The sequence below is a fragment of the Juglans microcarpa x Juglans regia genome, chromosome 7S (genome assembly GCF_004785595.1).
Source record: "Juglans microcarpa x Juglans regia isolate MS1-56 chromosome 7S, Jm3101_v1.0, whole genome shotgun sequence".
In the NCBI taxonomy this organism is placed as follows: Eukaryota; Viridiplantae; Streptophyta; class Magnoliopsida; order Fagales; family Juglandaceae; genus Juglans; species Juglans microcarpa x Juglans regia.
In genome coordinates this window covers 9,171,606-9,196,858 of record NC_054607.1, presented here as the reverse complement: position 1 = coordinate 9,196,858, position 25,253 = coordinate 9,171,606, and the positions used below count along the sequence as shown (strand labels likewise).

Sequence of the window (25,253 nt, the reverse complement as noted above, 5' to 3'; positions counted from 1 at the left end):
TTGGCTATTTGTTCTCATGGTAGAAAAGGGGGTATTGCGTTGCTATGGGCTGCTGATGTTGATTTGTCTGTCATTAATTACTCTGCTAATCATATTGATGTTGTTATTAAATATTCAAATTTGAGTATGGGGCACTGGTGCTTAACTACTATATATGGTTTTCCTGAGACTCACCTGAGGCATAATACTTGGAATTTGCTTATAAGTTTATGTAGAGCTAATGATGAACCTTGGTTAGTAATGGGGGATTTTAATGAATTGATGTATTCTCATGCGAAAAAGAGAGGATAAACCTAGGCTTGAAAGACAACTTTATGCTTTCAGAGAGGTTATTGAAGATTACAATTTGAGGGATTTGGATTTTTTAGGTCCAAAGTTAACATGGTCTAATAGGAGAGCTAGGGTCAATACATTAGTGAAAGGATTGATCGTTTTTTGGTTAATTCTGTTTGGTGGGATAGTTTTTCTAATGCTCGAGTAACTCATGGTGTGGTAGCTTATTCAGATCATTTACCTATTTGGGTAAATTTGGGGGGTGCAACTTCTTCCCATTATGTTAACAAGTCTTTTAAATTTGAGGCCATGTGGATTGGTGAGAAAGATTGTAAGGATATTACCAAAGGTGTTTGGGGGAGGTGTGCTGGCCCAGCTACTATGGATGTTGTTTCTGGTTTGATAAAAGATTGTGGAGCTCAATTACAAGGGTGGAATAAGCATTGTTTTGGGCATGTTCAAACTCAGCTCAATAAAGCATAGAGAGCTCTACATAGTCTACATGAGATGAGACTAGAAACAATTCCTATGGAAGATATGAATTTTACAATGGGTGAGGTGCAGCTTTGGTTGGGGAAAAAAGAAATTATGTGGAGACAATGTTCAAAGGCTTTGTGGCTCAAAAAGGGTGATAATAAAACTAAGTATTTTCATATAAAGGCATCTCAGTGAAAAAGGAAAAATCAAATCTTAAAGATCCAAGATGATAATGGCTATTGGCAAGAAGGTTTTCAGAGGGATAGGGTTATATTTGATTATTTTCAAACTCTTTTGACAAGCTTTTCTCCGTCTGTTGATGTTGATTCTTTGGTTTTTTTAGAATCGTTGTCTGGAAAAGTTTCTGACCGGATGAATCTGGATTTGATGAAGGAGTTCACAGCTGATGAAGTGAAGGAAGCTTTGAATCAAATGAATCCTATAAAGGCCCCTGGTCTAGATGGCATGTCTCCAATATTTTTCCAAAAATATTGGCATGTTGTTGGTGACAACATTACTTTAGCAGTGCTTTGAGCCCTCAACTTAGGCTTTTTTCCATCTACATTGAATCATACTCATATTTCTCTTATTCCTAAGAAGAAGATTGATGTTAAAATGGGAGACTATAGGCCCATTAATTTGGATAATGTGATCTATAAACTTATTGCAAAGGTCCTTTCTAATAGACTCAAATCTGTATTGCATAGAATTATAAGTGAGAGTCAAAGTGCTTTTGTCCCAAGGCATCTCATTTCTGATAATGTATTGATTGCTTATGAGTTGGTTAATTTCTTAAAGCACAAAAAGAAAGGTAAAAATGGCTTCATGTCTTTTGAAATTGGATATGAGTAAGGCTTACGATCAAGTTGAGTGGGGTTTTATAAAGTCTTTTATGGAAGTGATGGGGTTTCATCAAAGGCTTATTGAGCTAATTATGTACTGTATTGGAACTATTTCCTTTTTTGTGTTGATCAATGGAGAGCCAAGAGGTCCCATTATGCCATCTAAAGGATTAAGGCCAGGTGAGTCGTGACCCATTGTCCTCTTATTTATTTATCATTTGTACTGAAGGGCTGATTTCATTATTAAGAAATGTTGGGCTGAGGAAGGATATTTCTAGTTTAAAGATTTGTAGAGGGGCACCAAATAGAAATCATCTGGTTTTTGCAGATGATAGTGTTGTCTTTTGTCGTGCAGATGTGGAAGAAAACAAAAGGGTACAAATGTTGTTGGAGAGATATGAAGTTGTCTCAGGCCAAATAATTAATAAAGAGAAAACAACTATTGTGTTTAGTGGCAATGTGAGTGTGGATACTCAGAATGAGATTAAGAATCTTTGGAGTAATTGTGAAATACAGCAATATGAGAAATATTTGGAACTTCCACCCGTTATTAGGGGGTCCAAACATCGTGCTTTTTAGTCTATAAAATAAAAGGTATGGCAAAAGCTTCAAGTTTGGAAGGAGAAGTTGTTGTCACAAGGTGCAAGGAGATTCTTTTGAAAGTAGTTGCCCTATCCATCCCAACTTATACAATGAGTTGCTTCCTTTTACCTTCTAGTTTTTGTACTGAGTTGGAAGGTATGATGTCAAGGTTTTGGTGGGGTCAAAAAGGAAATGAGAGGAAAATTCATTAGTTGAGTTAGACCAAATTGTGTCAGAAAAAGAACTATGGAGGGTTGGGATTTAAAGATTTAAGAAGTTCTGACCTTGCTTTACTAGCAAAACAAGGATGAAGATTATCTCAAGATGAATGCTCTTTACTGCACAAATTACTAAAGGCTAAATACTTCCCTTACACTAGTTTTACGAAGGTAGGTTTGGGCAAATGTCCATCCTATACTTGGAGGGGCATTTGGGAGGCACGAAAATGACTAGAGGCAAGTTGTAGGTGGAGAATAGAGAATGAGAGATCTGTTAATATATGGCTAGACCAGTGGATTTTAGGGCATCTCTCTTTGATATCGGAAGGGTTAGTTGGAAGTGATGGTACCAACTTTTATTTTGTTGATTTTTTATTTGTTTGCAATGAAAGCATGTGGGATGTTCAAAAGCTAATAACTCTCTTCAATTCAAATATAGTCTCAGATATTCAAGTTCTCTTATGTTCTAATAATGGAGAAGGTTTGGGCTGATGAACGTAGTGGATTGTTCAGTGTACGAAGCTGCTATAGATTCATCTATGCTCAACTTGGTCATCAGTGTGCCCAATCATAAAAAATGTAAGCTCAATAAGTATTTTGGAAACATTTGTGGAAACTGAAAGTGCCGAATAAGATTAAAATTTTTGCATGGTGTGCATGCAAAGATGGACTACCTACTGCTGTAAACTTGGTGAAGAAACATGTCCCTACAGATGATACTTGTAGATTCTGTTTAATAAAAGGAAGATATCACTCATGCAGTGGTCAATTGTGGGGCTGTTCAAGGTATGTGGCGTTTTTATCTTCCTAAGTTAATACTTGATAAACAGTTGTCATTAGATGGCTTTTCAACTCTGTGAAAGGAATATGTATGAGAAATTTTCTTTTTTATTTGCTTTGGCCTGGGGTTTCTGGTATCGAAGAAACAAGTTTGTGCATGATCAAGAGCTGTTAAATCCTAAAACAGTTGTCGAGAATGCCTCTGTTCTGCTGAGAAGTCATGATCAAGTTAGACAGAAGACAATAATTCAAATTCTGAGACATTATAAATGGCAACTCCCTCAATCTGATTGGCTTAAACTGAATGTTGATGCCACAGGTTTTCCTAAATGGGATAAGGCATGTGTTGGACCAGTGTTGAGGGATGCTACTAGTAGAGTCCTTATGGCACTTAGTAAAGCAAAAATTCCGATGGAGGGTTCAGAGGGTATAGAGCCACTTGCCATCTTTAGAGGTTTGTAACAATGTGTCACTATGAGCGTCTCAAATATTCTTGTGGAGAGTGACAGTTTGTTAAGTATTGAAGCTCTCAATGATGATGGCATGAGACTTCCTGTTAGGTGTGCTATATTATGAGATAAAGAAGCTTGTTATGCTAAATGTTTTGCTGCTTGTATGTTTTCCCATGCATCTAGGGAAGGAAATATGGTAGCTCATAAGTTGGCTAGAAATGCTTTTTAAGGTTGAAAGTATGGATGTTTGGTGGGATTGTATTACAGACTGTATTTCTAAAGATATGGCTTGATAACTATTTGTAATCATTTTTTCCTGTAGATTAATGATATTATAATTTTCTATATATAAAAAAAAATGTAATTTAAGAACTAATGGTGGGTTTCAACCATCTAACCTCTATAATCAATGTAATTGCATTTCTCTATGAGAATATAATTGTCAAGTTACATATCTACTATAATCAATTATATTGGGTATATCTAGGATGAGTAGTGCTACTATACTTTCTAAATTATACTACTCATTTTGCTTCATTAATGTGACACCATAATATTTTATGTTGCTTATTTATTTTACTAATAAGCTCAAGTATATTCACAAGCTAATTATAATTTCAACAAACAAGTCTTGGTTTTTTGTATATATTTTTAGAGAAATGATTTGTACAAGTCCCAAATAGACAAGTCTCATACAAAAGTGTAAAAAAACTATTATTTATTAGTGGGACCCATTATTTTATAAAAGACTTGTATGAGGTTTGTCTATTTGAAATTTGTATCTAACATTACTCATATTTTTATATGACTTATATATAATACATGTGATTATATTATTCCAACAAGGCATTTAAATTAAGAGCGACGGACAATGTTTGTATTAAATTAAGAGCAACTCACAATGTTTTTATTTAAATTACATTGTTCTAGGTTTATTGCAAAGCTACTACTTGTTTTGTTTTTATTTATATTATTATTTTTGCTTTGAAATTTGAATAAACATGACATGCCACCAATCGCTAAAATTTAGATATTTAATTTTATATTAATTCAATGATCTAGGGGGAAGAAATACACACATGAATGCCTCGTATTAATAGATGAGTATTTTTCAAAATTTTTCAACATTTCCTAACTTTTCTCATAACTTCATCTTCAAATATATATAAAAATAAATGTCCGATTATGAAAAGTTTCCATAATGTTGAAAAATTTTTTTAGAATAATTTTTTATGAGTTAATATATTATCAAGTCGGTGTGTAGAGTATATCATTCATATCACTTTAACGGTAATATTTAATTTGTAAGATTTATATTTTGAAATTGATGTTTCAAATCAAATTATGTTATTTAAACACTTTATAAAATATGTTCTATACACTCACTTGAGAGTATAATTTTTTATTATTTATTGTATTTTAAGAATGAGTGAGGAATTTTTGAATTTTTTTTTAAAAATAAATTTTGTATTGAGATTTGTAAAAACGGATAGTAGAGTTTAAAATTTATTTAAATATAACTTTTTAAGTGTAATTTTTGTTTTGGAATCATATAAAAAATATCTTATACAATAAAAAAATATTTTTTACAATATAAAAAATTAATATATATATATATATATATGAGTCAGTTCGATTTAATATTAAAATAAAAATAAAAAATATATTTAATCTATTTAAAAAAATATTAAAATCAGTGTCGGACCAAACTAACCGATCGGATCCGATACGGTTTATCGGTTTTTTTTTTATTTTTTATTTTCCTCCATGGCAGTTAGCATTGCAGAGGGAAACTGAAACCCAACCCAATGGACTTCCCCAAATAAACGCGACCCAACGCGCGCACACTCCCCACTGAGACGAGAGAGGGAGAGGAAGAGGGATAGGGAGAGAGAGTTTCAGATCTGAAATCAGATCCTCAGGCCAACAAGCAGTTTCCTGTAGGTTCTTGGGAAAATAATTTGACAGAGGAATTGCATTATGGAGAGGTTCATGGACAACTTGCCGCCCATGGATCTGATGCGCTCCGAGAAGATGAGCTTTGTCCAGCTCATCATCCCCGTCGAGTCCGCTCACCGAGCCGTCTCTTACCTTGGAGAACTCGGTCTCCTCCAATTCCGAGACGTAAGTTTTGACTCCGATCCCGACTTCTGCTAGATTTCGCATTGGCATTTTTGTTGCTGTTTCTGAGAGATTTGAGGAAGCATGGAATGATGTTTAATTCGAGTGTTAGAGGTTTACGTTGGTTTTGCTTTTTGGGTTCAGTTCGGGTTTCGAGATTCAGCAGAACGGGACTTTTACTTGCTTCTCTTTCCTGATTTTCTTTTAATTTATTTCCTTTAAGAAATGGCCATTATTGAGTAAATGCTGACAAGCGTGATATGGGTATAGAGTCTGGCCTTGAGTTTTAAAGTTGCTGACGCTTGAATTCGAGTAAGTCCTGACTAGATTTAAGTTGCCTTTCTTACATGATAGTCTTAGGACATTGAATTGCAATTTTCCTCTTCTGGCATAAGACTATCAAATATTTCCATTTTTTTTCTTAGTTTCCATTTGTCGCTTAAACTCCAAGTTAGAAAAATATCCATTGATCAGAATCAATGTTCGTGGGATACTGATAAACGCAATTTTGAAAGCAAATTTTTAATATTTTGTTTCCTGCCCTATAAAGCTTGACAGTTTTGGGCCTTTAGGATCAAGGTCGTGGTCATATTGAAAGGAAATGATGCTCTAATCAGGTAATTAATAATCACGTACTCATTCTCGTATTTTTTTTTTCTTGGCAGTTAAATGCTGACAAAAGCCCTTTCCAACGAATGTTTGTTAATCAGGTATCTTCTCGTTATCAATTACAACTACTACTCATCGAAAAGTTGATTAGAACTACTACTGTAATCTACATGCTGACTATAAAGTTTTTCTGAAGTAATAGTTTCTTTATTTTTCTTGGCAATTAAAAGAATTGAACATGATTTTAGTTGCATATGTATTATTTTGTTTTTTTATCAGCAGTTTCATGATTATTATCTTCTAAAGACATCTGATGCTACCAGTTGTGAGTGTGTCGTACAGACATATTGGTAATTCAGTGAATAGAATCTGGAAGGCGTGCTAGTTATTTATTTTTTATTTTTTATTTTTATTGGTAAACTAAAATTTATTGATCATAAGAATAGGCAAAAGATCAGGTGGTGTGCTAGTTTTTACATGCTTGTTGTTCATGTTACACTAGTGAACTAGTAGATGTAAGCATCTCAATGCCGGACTTTGGTTTTATAGCCTTATTTTTGCTTGATGTTTCCATTATTGTTCAGTTGGATGAAAGTATATACGGAAAATTATTTGAATTTTATAATTTTAAATGGCTTGGGTAAAGTATGTAAAGTGCAGTTTTTTTGTGAAGTTTGTGGATTTGAAATGATTTGGTGTTAGGTGTTATTTCAAATTCATAACACATGTTTTTGTTGGACGAAAATCCTCAAAGCTCATTCCATCATCTAGTTATGCTAACAATTTTTCTTCATGTCCCTTGAATTAAATCCTCAAATATATATGCAACCTAAGCTAAAATCCTTCAATGTACCTTTGCAAAGAGATTTCATTGAATTTTTCTTCATGTCTCTTTTTCTGGGATATGTACCTCTTGAACTTATGTCTGCAACTAAGTAATTCTGGTGAATTTGCTGAAGTCATTAACCACCTTGATATTATTTCGTGTTGTTTTCGATATTTGAGAATGATCTTAACTCTACTTGACACCTTTTCCAAAGGTGAAGCGGTGTGCAGAGATGTCAAGAAAGCTACGATTCTTTAAGGATCAGATTAGTAAAGCCGGTCTACTATCTTCTGCACGTCCTGTTACGCAACCAGATGTTGAGCTGGAAGAATTAGAGGTTATTTTCTGATTACTGTTCCTGTTCTACTGTGATTTTTATTTATTTATATTTTTGCTAGTCTTCGCCTTCAGTTATTTTTTTTGGTTCAGTCTGAGCATGGAGCTCTAATTTGAAGGCACTGAATGGGTACTACCTAATGTAAGGAATGCTCCCCATGCATGTGTATTATATGTTCTTTCTCTGATTCCAGATACAACTCATGGAGCACGAGAATGAGTTAATTGAGATGAATGCTAATAGTGAGAAACTTCGGCAATCATATAATGAGCTCCTAGAGTTCAAGATAGTATTGCAAAAGGTAAATTTATTGGCTTACCATACACACACCCCACTTATATATCGATAGAGTAGTAGGTATATGCTAGGTGATCCTATCCATTGTGGCCTATGCCAGGCTATGTTCAACTTCATTTTTTACTATATTTCTACTTATTTTTTTATAAGTAAAACAAATAGATGTTTGAGTTTTAAAATTTTTGTTAATTATTTTAACAATAATGTTACCCAACTTCACTTATTCGAGAGAAAAGTAAAACAATTCCCAACTACTAAGGAAGTTTATATTTAACAACCACCAATTTTGGAATATTCTTCTTAATATAGGTTAGTTTTCATTCAATTTCATTGTTCTACTGGTTATGTCCTAGCACTATAATTTAAGATCTTTGTATACTCCATCTGGTTCTTTAATGTTTTTTTGTAACCTCTTCCATTCTGAAAAGCTGTTTTTGTTTTTGAGAAGTCATATATGAATTTTACATTTGAAATCTAATGTCAAATGTTTTTTCCCTATACCTTCTCATATATAGATTTTGTTTGGACAATTTCAGGCAGCCGGCTTTCTTGTATCAGGTGGTACTCATGCAGTTTCAGAAAGAGAATTAGATGAGAATGTATACTCAAATGATGACTATGTTGACACAGCATCCCTACTTGAGCAGGTACTTGTTCATTAGGCCTTAAAATGCTTGATATGTTGTGTAGAGTAGAAATTATTACTATGGTTGAATTTATCCTAGTATTCCTTTGACAGGAGATGAGACCTGGAATATCAGGCCAATCTGGTTTGAGGTTTATTAGTGGGATTATATCCAAATCCAAGGTTCTTATATTTGAAAGGATGTTGTTTCGTGCTATGAGGGGAAATATGCTTTTCAATCAGGCACCAGCTGATGAAGAGATCATGGATCCCGTATCAAGCGAAATGGTTTTCTTCCTTCTCATTACTGTTGATTACTTTGATGTTTGTTGTTCCCCTTGATTCTGTTAGCTGCAATTGAAATTCTTGGTATTTGGATCTTTCTATCCATGTCCCTTTTTACTATCCTGGTTTATTATGTTCTTTTTGGAAAGAAGTGATTGGATCTTCTTGTGCAGCCCTCTAATTCCTCTGAGTTGACCTTTGCAGGTTGAGAAAACAGTATTTGTAGTCTTTTTTTCAGGCAAGCAAGCAAAATCAAAGATTCTTAAAATTTGTGAAGCATTTGGGGCAAATTTCTACCCTGTTCCTGAGGACATAACCAAGCAGAGGCAAATAACTAGAGAAGTAAGTAGTCTGATGAAGATGTTCACTCTATAGATTGCCATATCTTGGGAAAAAGTTTGAAACCCGTAGTGGCGTTCTTGGTGTTTCTTTACCAAGGAAGTCTTCTTATTCAGTGTCAGTTTTAATTGAGTATACCCATTTTGTAAATGATTTGCTCTTTATTCTGTCAAAATATTCAGACCCTCAAGTTTTTATCAAATGATATTATTCAGGATTGTTTTTGGAGTTATCTATTTCAGTGGAACTCAACTTTCTTCTTGCCTTAATTATCATCTAATGTTGCTTATATTGGTAATTTTTTACTACTATTGTATCGGGTATATTAGTTTGGCTAAAAGTTCAAGTGTTTTGTTACAGGTTTCATTACGCCTTGATGAATTGGAGGCAACTTTGGATGCTGGGATCCGTCACCGAAATAAGGCCCTTGCTTCTATAGGTGTCACCCTGGTGAAATGGATAAGCATGGTAAGCTTCCAAGACTTTAGCTACATTTGGATTCAAAATCATCATTGAAGACTTTTAGAGTTTTTATTCTAATTTCCTTATTGTGTAATACTTTCAACCTAAACATATTTTAACACAAAAAGTCTCAAAATACTTTTCATCTAATAATCTCCCTCGTTTTTAACAGCTTTCAGACAAAGACAAAATTGTTCTTCTCAACCATATTTTCAATGGGCCCCACTTGCTTCAAACCCAATTCAAAACCTATTAAAAATATTTCTCAATCCTAACATATATTCGATGACCCATCACTTTCAAAATGCCCCACAAAGAGCCTATCTCAAACTTTTTCACAAAGATTTTAGAAACTTTCTGAAAAATATTTAATCCTGCAAACCATTTATGTCATGTTTGCTGTCAGTAGTGATCCTGTGAAATATGCGAACTGATTTGTGATGGCTGCATGAGTATGATTTAGCATTATTGAGGTACCAGTGATTATTTGACGCTTCCCATACTTTCCCAGGTGAGAAGGGAGAAAGCTGTATATGATACTCTGAGTATGCTAAATTTTGATGTTACAAAAAAATGTCTCGTTGGAGAGGGATGGTGCCCCATATTTGCAAAAGCTCAGGTAACTTGTTCTGATTTCTCATGATATTGATTTCTATTTTTGGTTAAATATATGCTTCCCAGCTACTTGAATCTTTTTTGACTTGTTGACAATCTTGCAAGCTTAATTATTGTTATTTTATTTTTTGGAAAAAAAATGATTCAACAGCTTCAGGCTGCACTCCAACGTGCAACATTTGATAGCAATTCACAAGTAGGCATAATATTTCATGTGATGGATGCTGCGGAATCACCTCCTACATATTTCAGAACCAACAAATTTACAAAGGCATTTCAGGAAATTGTGGATGCATATGGGTGAGTAAAAAATGATACTTATCAATGAGGGAAGGCCTGAATTTAGCTACTATCATTTATACTGGACAGTTCTTTTCCTTTTTGATTGAGACCTAACGAAACGATTTGTTTGACAGCATTGCAAGATATCAGGAATCAAATCCGTCGGTTTACACTGTCATTACATTTCCATTTCTTTTTGCTGTGATGTTTGGGGATTGGGGTCATGGAATATGCTTACTCTTGGGAGCTTTAGTTCTTATAGCTCGTGAAAGCAAGCTTGGTACACAGGTATGTTCTTTCATGAGTTTAAACAGCAGGTACTTTTTGAGAAGAAACTATATCTGGCTAGTATTATGAATTATGTCCTTCAGTGAAAGGAAAATGTTTTTTTGATAAGTAAACGATTGTATTATTAGAATAGGCATAGCTCAAGTACACAAGATGGTATACAAGAAGAAACACCTATCTAGGATGGAGAAAAGGAAATGAGAAAATCATGAAGGTCTAAACCCTTAAAATCTATAGCTATGGCCCATAGGAATAACGTTCTAACAAAAAAAGATCTAAGATCCTCTCCTTGTCTTCAAACGTCCTGTCATTTCGCTATTTCCATAAGCACCATAGAATACAAATAGGAACCATCTTCGACACGACTTTAATTTGTAGAATACCTCCTAGATTTGTCCAACAAGCCAAGAGTGCCTCCACTGTGGCGGGCATAACCCACGCTAACTCTAATCTGCTGAACACCTCAACCCATAACGCTCTAGCAACATCACAATGCAGTAGAAGACGATCCATAGTTTCACCGCTCTTATTGCACATGTAGTACAAGTCTATTATGATCACCTCACGTCTTCGCAAATTCTCCGTCGTCAAGATGTTGCCAAGTGAAGAAGTTGTCCATGAGAAGAAAGTCGCTTTGGGAGGCGCCTTATTACGCCAGATCCTCTTCCATGGAAATTGAGTGTTCTGCACTTGTGTGAGAGACTTATAGAACAATCGAATCGAGAATGTGCCTTTACCTGTAGGTACCCACCATATCTTATAATTTCCTTGGATGCTCAGTCTCACAGAATACAGAAATCAAAATGACTCCTCAAAACTACCAACTTTCCAGTCCTGGGCAGCCCTACTAAAGATGATGTTCCACTGTATTTGATCCCCAGCTATCACCATAAAATCAGCCATTGAATCTTCTTTCTCACATGCAATCCTGAATACTTAGGGGAACAAATCTTTTAGTGTATTATTTCCACACTATATATCGCTCCAAAATTTTATTCTAGAACCATCTCCCAACACAAGTCTAGTATGGAGATAGAACACCTCCCATCCCCGACTAATATGCTTCTAGATCCCCACTCTGTGAGTCCTATTTACCTCTCTACTACACCAACCCACCCCCCCCCCCCCCCCCCCCCCCCCCCCCCCCCCCCCCCCCCCCCCCGGCCACACACACCACACACACACTCATATTTACAATCAATCACCAACTTCCATAGAACTTTCGGTTCCATATTATATCGCCACAACCATTTTCCAAGTAATGCCCTATTGAAAATCGTTAGATTTCTAATACCCAACCTTCCCAAGGGAAGTTGAGCACATACCTTAGGCCATGCCACTCCAAAGGAAGCCCCTGTAAAGTTTCTCAATCTGGAGCGCCACACTTGCTGGAATTGGGAATAGAAGATAAAAAATACATTGGTAGATTAGAGAGTACTTTTGATTAAAGTGATCCTGCCCTTTTTCGACAAATACAGTCTCTTCCAACCATCCAATCTACATTCGATCTTCTCGATCACTGTATCCCATATTGTTACAGTCCTTGGGGCAGCTCCCTACGGTCCCCAGGTAATTCATAGGTAGGGCAGACACCTTGCATCCTAGAGCGTTAGCTAGTTGTTGGATATTACGAACATTACCAACTGGCACCAATTATTATTTTTCAAGTTTCACTTTCAAACCCGATGCCCCTTCAAAGCAAAGTAGGAGCTCCCTTAGTGCCCACAATCGGTTTTGTTCTGCCTCACAGAATATAAGCATATCATTTGCAAATAACAAATTAGAAATGTTAATAATACCCCTAGTGGGGTCACCAATCGAGAATCCAACCATGAAACCACTGCAAACCAACGCCGAAGTCATTCTGGTCAGTGCCTCCATAACAATGACAAAGAGGAGTGAGGACAGTGGATCCCCTTGTCTCAAACTACGAGAACTGTTGAAGAAGCTAATTGAAATCCCATTTACTAGCACAGAGAATCTCGTTGTTGATATGCACCATCTAATCCACGAGCCCCATCTCTCTCCAAAACCACACCTCCCAAGCAAGTAGAGTAGGAAATCCCAATTAATATGATTATATGCCTTCTCCATATCTAACTTACATAGAATCCCCAGGTTACCAGATTTTTGTCTGCTATCTAGGCACTCATTGGCTATGAGGACTGAATCTAGAATTTGCCTTCCTCATACAAATGTGTTTTGGGGTTTTGTTATAATCTTCCCCCAACATCTCCCCTAATCGGTTTGGAAGCAACTTAGGCCTCGTTTGTTTTCAGAAAACATCTCATCTCATCTAATCATTACAACTTTCCCAACTTCCAATACTAAATAAAATAAACAATTCAATTTTTTCAAATCCCAAAACAAAAATAATATTAAAAAATATATTCTAATAATATTTTATTCAACTTTTTAACTTTAATCTTAACTTATCTCATCTCATCTGCGAAAATAAATGAGGCCTTAGAGATGATCTTATACACCCCCACTCACAAGACTAATGGGCTGAAAATCTTTTACCTCCGATGCTCCAATCTTCTTAGGAATTAGTGCTATAAATGTGGCGTTAAGGCTCTTTTCAAATTTTCCAGCTATGAACAGCTCCTGAAACACCTTCTTTAAATCCCCCTTCACCACTTCCTAACAAGTTTGGAAGAATCCCATATAAAATCCATCCGGCCCAGGTGCTTTGTCTCTGGTCATTTTCCTCACCACATCATGAATCTCCATCTCTTCAAAGGGCCTCTCCAACCTCGAGACATCCTGTGGATCAATAGAATCAAAAGCTAAACCATCGAGTTTTGGCTGCCACCCCATTTTTTCTATAAGCAAGTGTTCAAAGAAACCAACAACATGGTCTCTAATTACAGGGGCCTCAATACATGCTACACCCTCTATATTCAGCATCTCTATAGTGTTGGTTCTCCTGTGAGAATTGGCCATTCTATGAAAGAATCTTGTGCTTAGATCCCCTTCTTTCAACCACAAGGATCTAGATTTTTGGCGCCACGAAATCTCTTCCAGCAAAATAACCCTCTCTAATGCAGTAACCACCTCTGACTTTTGAGCTATTTCTTCTGAGGAAAGAGCCCGGCCCTCCTGTGTCCTCTCTAGCTCCTGAAGCTTGTCCAATATAGACTTCTTTTTGTTTCCCTGTATTGCCAAAAGATTGTGTGTTCCAAATCTTCAAGTCATTTTTTAAAACTTTTAGTTTACCTGCAAGAATGAAACTAGGGGTTCCATCAAATTGATATGAGGACCACCATTGCCAAACCTTGTCCACAAAATCTTCAGTCGTCAGCCATATATTTTCGAATTTAAAATACCTACGTCCTCATTGGATACCACCACAATCAAGCAAAATAGAAAAATGATCCGAGCACAGACGAGACAGCCCTTTGACATACTTCCTGATACTAGAAATCCGAGGATACTATAAATCTGTTCAATCTAGACCACGCATGATTATTAGACAACGTGAATGCCCCTCCCATGAGAGGGATGTCCACTAGATAGATTCAAGTCGAAAATAAATTCTGAAAATTCTGTCATTGCTGGTCGCATTCTACTATCTCCTGAGCGTTAACTTGGAAATCTTATAACATTAAAGTCACCACCTATACACCTGGTAGTTCCCATTAGCTATGTACTCCAACTAATTCTTCCCATAACATACTTCTATTGCTGTCCAAGTTTGGCCCGTAAATACCAACAAAGGCCTACATAAAGTTATTTTCCACACTTTTAAAAGAACATGCCACTGTGTACTCCCCTATAAAGTCCTCCATTCTTCTATCCCACATCACTAATACACCTCCTAAAGCCTCATCAGCTGCAAGATAAGCCTAATCCACATATGTACAACTCCAAATACTTAGAACAATTATTCTTGTAACATATTTCAATTTGGTTTCTTGTAAGCATATGATGTCCGCCCTCTACTCACGAAGCAAATTTTTTATATGAATACATTTATTCGCCTTGTTAAGCCCTCGGACATTCCAAGAAACAATTTAGGCTTCATAAAACAGGAACTATTCCCTTTCCTTTAGATCTTTCTCGACTTGCACTGCCCTCATAATTAAGAGACCACGTTAGCCTCTTTAGCTCCCTCTGTTTTTTAGAAACTGATTTTTTAAGATCAACATGACCAGCTTCAATGGCTGTAAGCAATGCCATAAATTGCTCCTCAAAACCTTCACACCCCATTCCTACACAATATTGAATTTCCTTTACCTTCTACAGAACTCAATATGAAACATTAGACTGATATGGAAGCATACAGTTAAGAGGTATGGGTTCCCCCACCCTGTTAGCCCATTGCGAAACCAGTGGGATCCTCAGCTCACCCTCCTCAGAAAAGTTCCCATACTCCCATTCTAAAGGACCCAGTAACTGTATAAGGCTCGTAGGAGACCCTTCATTTGCACCCACGTCCCTTGTTTCCTCTAAAAATAGGTCTCAGGTATCATCCACTTTTGCTGCGTAGCCTTCGCCGGAGTGGATAACGTCGGAGGAGCGGTGGCAGCCTCCTCCTTGTCACTCATTAGTGTTATCTGGCTCATATGCACCGGAGATCCAGCATGCAGGTACTCGTCGGCGTTATCTGGCTCAGATGAGCTGTCAGGTACCGTTACAAAGGCCTCTGTCGTCACCTCTCCCGCCGTCGCCTTCACCCTCTACGGCTCTATTGAAGACTCCTTAGCCCGTCTCACGGTTGACAGAGCTTTTACCGGCGACGATACCAAACTCCCGCCTGTTGAAGGCCCATGGTCATCCCTTGGCCTAATTCGCCACAAGGTTCCTTCATTTTTTTAATCTCTCTAGAGTTTTAGGAATATTATAGGCTGATTAAAATACAGCAGGTCATATTATGATTCAGTAGTCATGTTAAAAGTATGCTACAAGCTCAACTGTGTTAGTCATAGCTACCACAAGACCATCATCAGCACTGATCTACACATCTATGGTGCTGCCACTGGTATTGTTCTGCTCCATTTGGTTAGAGTTTATTTAATAAAAGGAACATGTTTCCCATGTGGGTATTAATAACTTAGAAGCTAGGGGTTGGGTCAAGTAGCAAGGGCCTTGGTCTTGGGGTGCGCTCCTCCCAAGTCTAAGGTTCGAACCCTTGGGTGCAAACAATTTCTAAGGGCCATGTCCCATCGGTGTAAAGGTCAATGATTTACCTGATCCATGTGATGTGGGTGTATTACACAGGTCTGGGGTTTGACTGGGTAAAAGACATGTTGCATTTGCATGGTCTCCATGATTCCTCATCCTCAAAAATAACTTAAGAACCACAGCTACAGTAGCAGGAAGGGGAATGCTGTTCTGGAGATTTGTATTACTGGAAAACTATTAATCCTCTCCCACTTTGATGAATGATATCTGTTTTTTGAGAGAGACACTAGAAAATTAATGATATTAAAAAAATTTAATGCTGCTAAACCTTTTCCTCAATGAATGATGTTGATGGTGATTTTTCATACTCAAATACGTGAAATATCCATCTGGTCTTATTATTTTAAGGAAGTGCAAATTTACTATAAGAAAACTGAGTGTATTTGAACTAGGAAATTTATGTGTTAACCATGTGAATATCATTTCCTAATTTCATGCATGCTTCCTGCAGAAACTTGGTAGCTTTATGGAGATGCTATATGGTGGGCGCTATGTACTTCTTTTGATGTCACTATTTTCCATTTACTGTGGGTTGATTTACAACGAATTCTTCTCTGTACCTTATCACATTTTTGGTCCGTCTGCTTATAAATGCCGAGATACCACATGCAGGTATGTGTATCTATCTCTCTCAAATATCTGAATAAATCAACATTCTGGGTGTTGGTTGTTAATATTCTTGTTGTTCAACCTATATTTTCTAATGCTATTATCTTTGGCATCCTGCCTAAGCGTTTGACTTCTCAAATGGAATCAATGTTGAAATTTTTGAATTTGGATCAATCTTGGGCAAAATCTATCATTGTTAGTTTTGGTTAGCTCTCTCTCTCTCTCTCTCTCATGTTCAAAGAGTGGCCAATGCTGCCATCCCATGTAAGACCCCACCCTATCACTGTCGCACGTTCCCACTGGGATGCCATTTTCTGGCTACTCAGGGATGAAATGTTCCTACTTGTATTTTAATCATTTAGGATTCTCCAAGTTCCGTTGTTAGCATGGGTTCTCTGTTTGATTTTCTGTGGGTTCTAAGCTCTTTAAGCTGTTGACAAAGGAGGACCTCTAGGTCCTTAGACTCACTCTGAGTAGGAAGGTAGCTAGAAGAATTGTTTTTTTGGCAGAGTTAGTATGAGTGTGCTGTTGGCCACCATGAAACCTGTTATTCAGGCTGAAACAATGTCAAAGTTTGTGAAAACTTCTTATGTCGGGAACATGGCATTCCTGCTGCAAGGCTGTGCCAATTGCTATGGTAGTAATTTGCCACTGCAGACTATGGGATAGCGGTTGAGTGGGATTCTTAGTGTTCCAGATGGGAAAGGTGGGAAGGGGTGGATATGTAATAATAAAATTTCTTTTACTTATTAAAAAAGTCTCTCTAGAGAGCTCAACAGAGCATTTTTTTTTCTTATTATTTCTTAGTCATTAGTATTATTTATTTTACTTATAAAAATAAAGAAGAAAAGAATTTTCCATTGTTTTTTAATTGTTGCTGTGCATCTTATTTTTGTGAGAAACACGGCTTGTAGATTTTTTTTTTTGGTTTCTGTGCTGGAGTTTAATGTTCTGGAAATACTTTAGTCTTCTCTCTTCCCCCGTTCTCCTACGCCCCCAACCAACCCTGAAAGGAGCCAACTTTGGTAAGTGATATATGTTCTTAATGAGCTGGAACTGGCCAATGTATGCGGATAAATCTTTTAAGGCTGGCAATTTTTGGGAAAAGAAGTGGTGTTAATGGTGGTGGTTAATTTTTTAAGCTTAGTACAGGTTTTGTTAACCGTCATACTGTTGGATCTATTGATGTTGACTTCAATGCCAAATAACCAGATGGTGCTCTGTCAGTTTCATTAACATGCTGTCTCTAATTTTATAGCCATCTTTCCTCTATTTCTGAGAGATTTTTGTTGAGAGCAAGTCTGAATTTTCATTAGATATTTTGTTGGTTCTCTTACATGGGGATCTGAATTTTTTCTGATATGTCTCTTGGTTCAATGCTATGAATTGTCAACTGCAGTGTAGTTTAATCTTCTACAGGGATTTTTATGTACCATTAAGTTCAGTACTGGGAAATGACCGTAATTTAAGTTTGATAGCTTCTCAGAGACCATTAATTTAATAAAAAAGCAAGATTTAATGCTTTTCATATTTGTTTATCATTCAATTTCCTCATATTTATGGTCTATTTTGAAAAGTTATTCTCAATTATTAGGCATCTCATGCATTCTTTTGCATTATCTTTATTTTTTGGTACCCGCCTCTCAAATTTATGCAAGTCAGCACTTTTATGCAATGAGTGTAGATGTTCAGAATGTCTTCCAAGTAGAAGTTTGGTTATGCAGCTCTCTGATTTTGTTTTCATTTCTTTTTTTACCAGTGAAGCAAAAACCACTGGCTTAGTTAAATACCAAGATCCATATCCATTTGGTGTGGATCCCAGTTGGCGTGGAAGTCGTTCAGAGCTGCCTTTTTTGAATTCTCTGAAAATGAAGATGTCTATTTTGTTGGGTGTGGCCCAGATGAACATGGGAATCATATTAAGTTACTTCAACGCACGCTTTTTTGGCAGTTCGCTGGATATAAGGTCTGCATCCTCTCTCTCTCTCTCTCTCTATCTCTCTCTCTCTCTCTCATCAAACTTATTTTTCGTCTTGTTGATAGGTACCAGTTTGTGCCACAGATCATATTTCTTAACAGCCTTTTTGGGTATCTTTCACTTCTTATCATCATAAAGTGGTGCACTGGTTCTCAGGCAGACCTCTATCATGTAATGATTTACATGTTTCTGAGTCCCACTGAGGATCTTGGTGAGAATCAGTTATTTTGGGGCCAAAGACCCCTACAGGCATGATCTCCACTATCTCATAACTCTATACTTAATGATTTTTCTATTTTTCTATATGGTAATTAATCTAAAATTTTGCAGATAATATTGTTGCTTTTGGCTATGATCGCAGTTCCATGGATGCTTTTTCCAAAACCTTTTATTTTGAAGAGGCTTCATACAGAGGTGCTATAATTTTCTACTTGCCTTAAATCTATTTTCTGCTCAAAAAATTAGCCTTCACCCTTCACTTGAAGTAATTTGAGTGTTGCTTTTGGCGTCTAGAACTACATAGTATAGAAATGATTGATTCATTATTCTGCTTTCCTAAAAGATTTCTCTTGTTTCCTTTTAATGGTGGATATTTTCAACCTGTTTTTTCTTATTGTAACACCAGATCATTCCAATGGTAAACTGAATGCATTTTTTATATGTAAACTGAATACATTACCATAAAATTTCTATTATGTGTGGTAGGCTGGCTCTTGTCAAAATTGCTCTTTTGAGCATCTTAGTAGTTCAGAAATATGTGTGTATGAATGGTTATGAAATTCCTTCCTTCCTTTTTATTTTTTTATTTTTTTATTTTTTTTATAAGTGAATGGTAATGAAATTCCTTTGATGTAAAAGAAGCTGTTTTCACATCCCTCTAACTATTGGGCCTATCTCTACACCCACTTTTGGACTAGATAATCATATCATGCTCCTCATGTGCGCCCAGAATCAAATGAATATGCTATTATCAAGCAACCAGGAACTCTTTGTCATAAACTTTACATCGGAGTCCTGATGATTGAGCTAATTTCTTTGATGTAAAAGTTGTTCTTACATCTTTCAACTTCTGGCTAGGTGCTTTCTCTTGTATACGTTCTGTGTAGGCTAGGCCTAATCATCCTTCATCAATAAAGTTTTTGTTTACTTATTAAAAAAAAATCTTTTAATGGGCCCATTTCTTCTCCCACTTTTTGATTAGATACCCACCATTAATTAATATGCCATAGAAGTTAGAACTCTCTATTAAGGTTTGGAATTCCTCTTTGCTTGATTCAATGTAGTACATGAAAGTATGAAAGTGGTTCTTTTATATAATGGCAATATGTGAATCCGTAAACTTTTGAGGAGCCGTAGGAATGACTTGTTTTACACTAGATTTAAGCATAACTTTAAAAGGGTGTGGGAATCTCAGGAGCAGTTCCAGATAGACAAATAAGATTAGTGGTGAATGGGGGTTTCCAATAGCCTGCCTTATATTCATCTACCTGTGAATCCTCGTGTATGTGTAGTCATCATCTATGTGGAAAATATGAACTTAAAGGAACTATAAGTAAAAAAGAAGGAAAAATTTTCTTCTATGTCATATTAATTTCACCTATTAAGCATCCTTGAGTACTAGAAAAGCTATGAATTCATTTGTGAAATATGCTTGACATGTCTCCACTATTTATAAGTTGTCAAATTCAATCTTTATGATCCTTTCCTGATTTGTGGACCTAAAATCTATTTGAATCTAGTATTTTACTCATTTGTGTCTGTACAATAGCTGTAATTGAGGGGGGAATTACATTAGGAAGAGTTGAAACTTGATCTTTCTTCATGATATTGCCAGAGATTTCAAGGTCGGACCTATGGAATACTTGGTACCTCTGAGACGGATCTTGAGGTGGAACCCGATTCTGCAAGGCAACATCATGAGGACTTTAATTTTAGTGAGGTCTTTGTGCACCAAATGATACACTCCATAGAGTTCGTTCTGGGTGCAGTGTCAAATACAGCATCCTATCTTCGACTTTGGGCTTTAAGGTTCAGCCACAATATTCCTCACAATTATTTTCTTTCTTCCATATGAACTGAATTGCCTAATTGATATCTATTGCTGCTATTACAGCTTAGCACACTCAGAATTGTCAACCGTTTTCTATGAGAAAGTCCTCCTGCTTTCCTGGGGGTGAGTTTTAATTTTTATAAATGTTGCATGACGCACTACCCTCTTGCCTTGTGGGAATCTTGGGGTTGGAGGGGAGGGCCGGAATGTGAGGCTGAAAATCCACCTGAGATTTGGGAGCATGGGGCATTCAAATTAATTTGAAAAAAAAATGATCTTATATATGCCAATACTTGGAGCATGTGCACTCCTGAGATTAGTCAGAGCTTTGTTATCGGACATCCGGTGTCAATAAAAAAATATGCCAATACTTGGCTAAGGAATCTTCAGGTCTACATTAAGGGCATGTTTGGACACTTGGTCTCAAAATTGTGTGAATAATAATAAATGGTTTGAGTGAAGATGTTTTATTGGGTTTTGGGAAAGGAGGGAGAAAAAGTTGAATAAAAATATTATAAAGTTGAATAAAACATTTTCACTTAAACCATTTCACTATTATTTACAGAATTTTGAGACAAAATATTATAAAGTTAAAAATTTGTTTAAAAATAATTTTTTAATATTATTTTTTTTTGAAGTTTTTAAAAGTTATATTGATTTTTGTGTTTGAGTAATGACTAGGTAATGATTAGATGAAAAATTAAAGTTTTGAAATTGAAAAGTGTTTTGTGTTTGAGAATGAAATTACGAGAAGTTTTGAGAATTTTGCGAATTCTCACTGTCCAAACATGCCCTTAAAACTTTCTAATCCTAAATGCCTTGGTATTGGGAGTATGCTCTCTTAGGTCTAAGGATCAAGCCCTTGGGGGCAAAGGATTTCTAGGGGCCATGTCCCATCAATAAAAAGCTGATGTTACCTGATTAGTGTGATGTGGGAGCGTTACATGGGTCTGGTTAAGCTGGTGCAAAGGATTTCTTGGGGCCATGTCCCATCAATAAAAAGCTGATGTTACCTGATTAGTGTGATGTGGGAGCGTTACATGGGTCTGGAGTTTAACTGAGTAAAAGACATGTTGTGTTTGCATGGTCTCTAGGGTTCCTTCTCATCAAATAAAGATCTACATTGCCTCTCCACATTTACTTTGCAGCTATGCCCTAATTGTGCTCCTGAATTCCCTTAGAAACCATTAAGCTATAACATGATTTTGTTGTTTATTCATTCTCCCAGTTGTTGACAGACCTGACCATACATGAAATATGAAATATCTTTTAGACAGGAGTGGTTTCCATAATAGAGGTTTCCTTTCCTTGTTGGATGATCAATCTCTTATAACAGTTTCGAAGTAATTTACTGTGTTTTCTTATGGATTTCGACTTGTAAATATATCCGTCTTTTGTCAAATTAACAGTTTCAAAACTCAGTTGAAAACTGTTATAACCTATTGTACTCACTGCTGGCTAGTGTTCTTTTCTTATGAGTGTACTTGCTGCTGGTGTTGCTGTTCTTTTATGAGTGAGGTTACCATTGAGGATGGTTATGACAGGTATGACAACCTCGTCATCCGGTTAGTGGGACTAGCAGTGTTTGCCTTTGCTACTGCCTTTATACTACTAATGATGGAAACTCTCAGTGCTTTTCTTCATGCCCTGCGTCTTCATTGGGTGGAATTTCAAAACAAGTTTTATCACGGTGATGGGTACAAGTTCAGACCTTTCTCTTTTGCCACCTTAACCGAGGATGAGGACTAGTTCATCCATCTATATATCATTTTGCTTTAAGGTTCTGAAAAAGAGGCTGGACCATCTTCAAAGAAAGAAGCTGTGCCCAGGTTGGACATTGATCTTATTTTTGGCTGGCAAAAATTGGTGCTGCTTTTCTCAAACACTACCTGATTTTGACATACAACTACAATTCCTGGCCCGTATGCCTTGAATATGTTGGCATAAAAGGGTTCTGCTTGCAGTGATTACCTTCCTTCAAGAGATATGTGTTCTCTGTTCTTTTTCACTTGAGATAGATTTTTTTTTTTTTTTTCAATTTTTCGGGGCGGGGGTGTAGATGCCATGTTGTAAAGCGCAGCTCGGATTAGATGTAGCATTTCTTGATTTTGGTTTATTCGAGTAGGTAGATTTACAAAATTTTATACACACAAAAGCAATTGTGGATTTTGCTGGGAATTGAGCCTTTTTCCTTTTTGTATTTGTAAATTTTTTTCAATGTAAAGGCTAACCACAATTTTACAGTCTCATTTTTGTAAGATGTATCATTTAGAGAAGGGTTTTGCTATACATTAGCTATTATTCACCTTCACATCCCACACCTGACAGTTTTTTTTTTTTCATAGGGTGCGGGGTAGTGAATAGTAGCTGATGAAAATAATTATTCTTTAGAGAAATCTGGGATAATTTCATCTGCAGCTCCAACAAGGTTGATATTGAAGAATATAAATCATACAAGTTACCATATATTTAAGGTAATGATTCGTGTGTTTTACTGTTGTCTTATTGAAGCTCTCCACACTGTCACGTTGCTTTCCATCATATCCAAACTTTGATTCATGGTTTAGAATTTTTTAGACGATTATGAATGTTCATTTTGCAGGCCCAACTCTAATATGTGGCTATGCGAAAATTTGAAAATCCAACTCCGAATTCGAACTCCGCATCGGCGGAGTTAGAGCTCTGATAAAAAGGAATTAGAGTTGGATTTTTTTTGGAGTCGGAGCTGTGTTTTGACCGACTCTGCTTTGACTCCGACTTTATCCTTCAATTCCAATTTGTACATATGTTATAAAAATATGTATTAGTTATATATTGATCATATATACTTATATAAAAAGTATAGAACTTGTATGAATAATACTATATACAGTCATGGAGTGCGTAAGCGTCGAAATGATTTTGAAAAACAGTGAGATCTACTATTAAAAAATTAATTTTTTTTTTCATATGGGTCCCGTATTTACTCACTTTTTTCAAAGGAATTGCTCGATGCTTGTGCACTCCACTACTGTAAATATCATTTCTTAACTTATATAGATAAATTTAATATTATACTAGTATGTGTTAATTATTTTAAAATAATATACTTATACTATAATATAAGTAGACTAATAGTTTAATATATGTAAACATTATAGTATTACTACAATATACCATACATGAGCAAGTATAGAAATAAGCTAAACAATAGTATAATAACATGTTATAGCAGAAGTCTAATACATAATTAAGTTAGACACTAGTATAAAAATAAGTCTAGTATAATAAGTTAATAACACATAATACTATAGTATAATAATATGTAATTAAACACTAGAACTAGTCTAGTAAAGAGATAAATTAGAAATAAGTTAGACACTAATATAGAAATAAGTCTAGTATAATAACTTAATAACATGTAATAATACTATAGTATAATTGTAATGCCTCGAACCTGGAGGGTCAGGAAGTTAGATATCGTCATCTAGAAATCACATCCCAACAATATAGATACAACTCTAAATAACACAAGAAGTAACTCTATAACATGTAAAACTTCTTTAATCAAAGTATAAGTTCCTCAACAAAGACAACCAATAATTCCTTCAACATATATAATAAAGAATATCCCCAATGTCTCAATAAAAGTCATCAATATTTCAAAATGCTACACAAAAAATAATTTGTTTTTGAATAAGTCTCTCCACTAATCACTTGTACTATTTGGCACTTATTCGTTTATGCTCAACTAATTTCACCCGTGCTTTTTATTCCTAGTTCTCAGCTGAAATCTCAAAGTCATCTGAAAATAATGAATATAATTGGGTGAGTTATCAACTTCTTAGTAAATAGCGAACTTATACCAGTATATAAACATGAGCCAGTTACAAAATGTAGAAATATACAGTTCTCAAGAAACACGACAGTGGTATTATCAAAAGCATTTCATTATAATAATAGTATATGCAAAAGACCTTAGGTACAAGCTTACTCAGCAACATAAAAACGAGAATAGAGGCCATGTTTACCTTGTGGTAGGGTTGTGCACGTCTACGGTTAGCCAAGCAGGACATAACTCACTGTTTTGTCACCAAGGTGATGCATTCAAAACAAAGGTCATGTTTATACCCGTGGTAGGGTTGTGCATTATGCAGATAGCCAAATAGAACATAAATCATCATGCACCAAAGTGCTTGCATTTAGAATAGAGGCCACTACTATAATTCATGGAAGGGTCGGAGGCCAATACTATTACTCGTGGTAGGGTTGGAGGCCACTACTATAACCCGTGGCAAGGTCGTAACCAGAGCATAACTAAATCTTATGCCTTGGAGTTTTTCAGATGAAAAATATCATATCATAACAGTGTATTGAGCAGATAAATATTTTAGACTTCATATTCACATTTTATGCAGTAGAGAAACGTAATACAAAAATTGATCATGTCTACACCAGTCATGATAAAATATTAGATTTCAAAGTTTAGAACAAAGACTAGTGTAGAAAATAACCAAGGTTGTTTTCATAACAAAATATGCAGGTTGTCACAAAATCAACCTTAGTCAGATTTATGCAAAGTCTAGCATGGGAGCACCGCTTACCTAACTTTTGCAGAATACTATCTAAGACTGGAACCCAAACCGTAGCACAATCACAACTTAATCCATAAAGGTATCGCTAACATATTAATAACTTGTATCCGTACAAAACCAACCAATGAACAAAATTGTATAACCC

The 25,253-nt window shown here is 35.9% G+C and overlaps 1 protein-coding gene across 3 annotated transcripts; it reads left to right on the top strand.

The window, feature by feature from the left end:
* Window positions 1-5,398: 5,398 nt before the first annotated feature.
* On the top strand, window positions 5,399-22,780 carry LOC121240716 (V-type proton ATPase subunit a1). Of its 3 annotated transcripts, XM_041138226.1 has the most exons (18): window positions 5,399-5,748; window positions 6,411-6,455; window positions 7,395-7,517; window positions 7,711-7,818; window positions 8,351-8,461; window positions 8,554-8,727; window positions 8,929-9,066; window positions 9,424-9,531; window positions 10,037-10,144; window positions 10,292-10,440; window positions 10,557-10,710; window positions 16,349-16,509; window positions 18,266-18,472; window positions 18,550-18,733; window positions 18,815-18,898; window positions 20,319-20,512; window positions 20,598-20,657; window positions 22,079-22,780. In XM_041138226.1, the coding sequence occupies exons 1-18, from the start codon at window positions 5,605-5,607 to the stop codon at window positions 22,281-22,283; spliced, it is 2,457 nt and encodes an 818-aa protein (XP_040994160.1). In that variant the 5' UTR covers window positions 5,399-5,604; the 3' UTR covers window positions 22,284-22,780. The 3 variants fall into 3 exon arrangements, with proteins under 3 accessions (XP_040994160.1, XP_040994161.1, XP_040994162.1); XM_041138227.1 differs by lacking the exon at window positions 20,598-20,657; XM_041138228.1 differs by lacking the exons at window positions 5,399-5,748; window positions 6,411-6,455 and having other exon boundaries at window positions 7,610-7,818.
* Window positions 22,781-25,253: the final 2,473 nt, after the last annotated feature.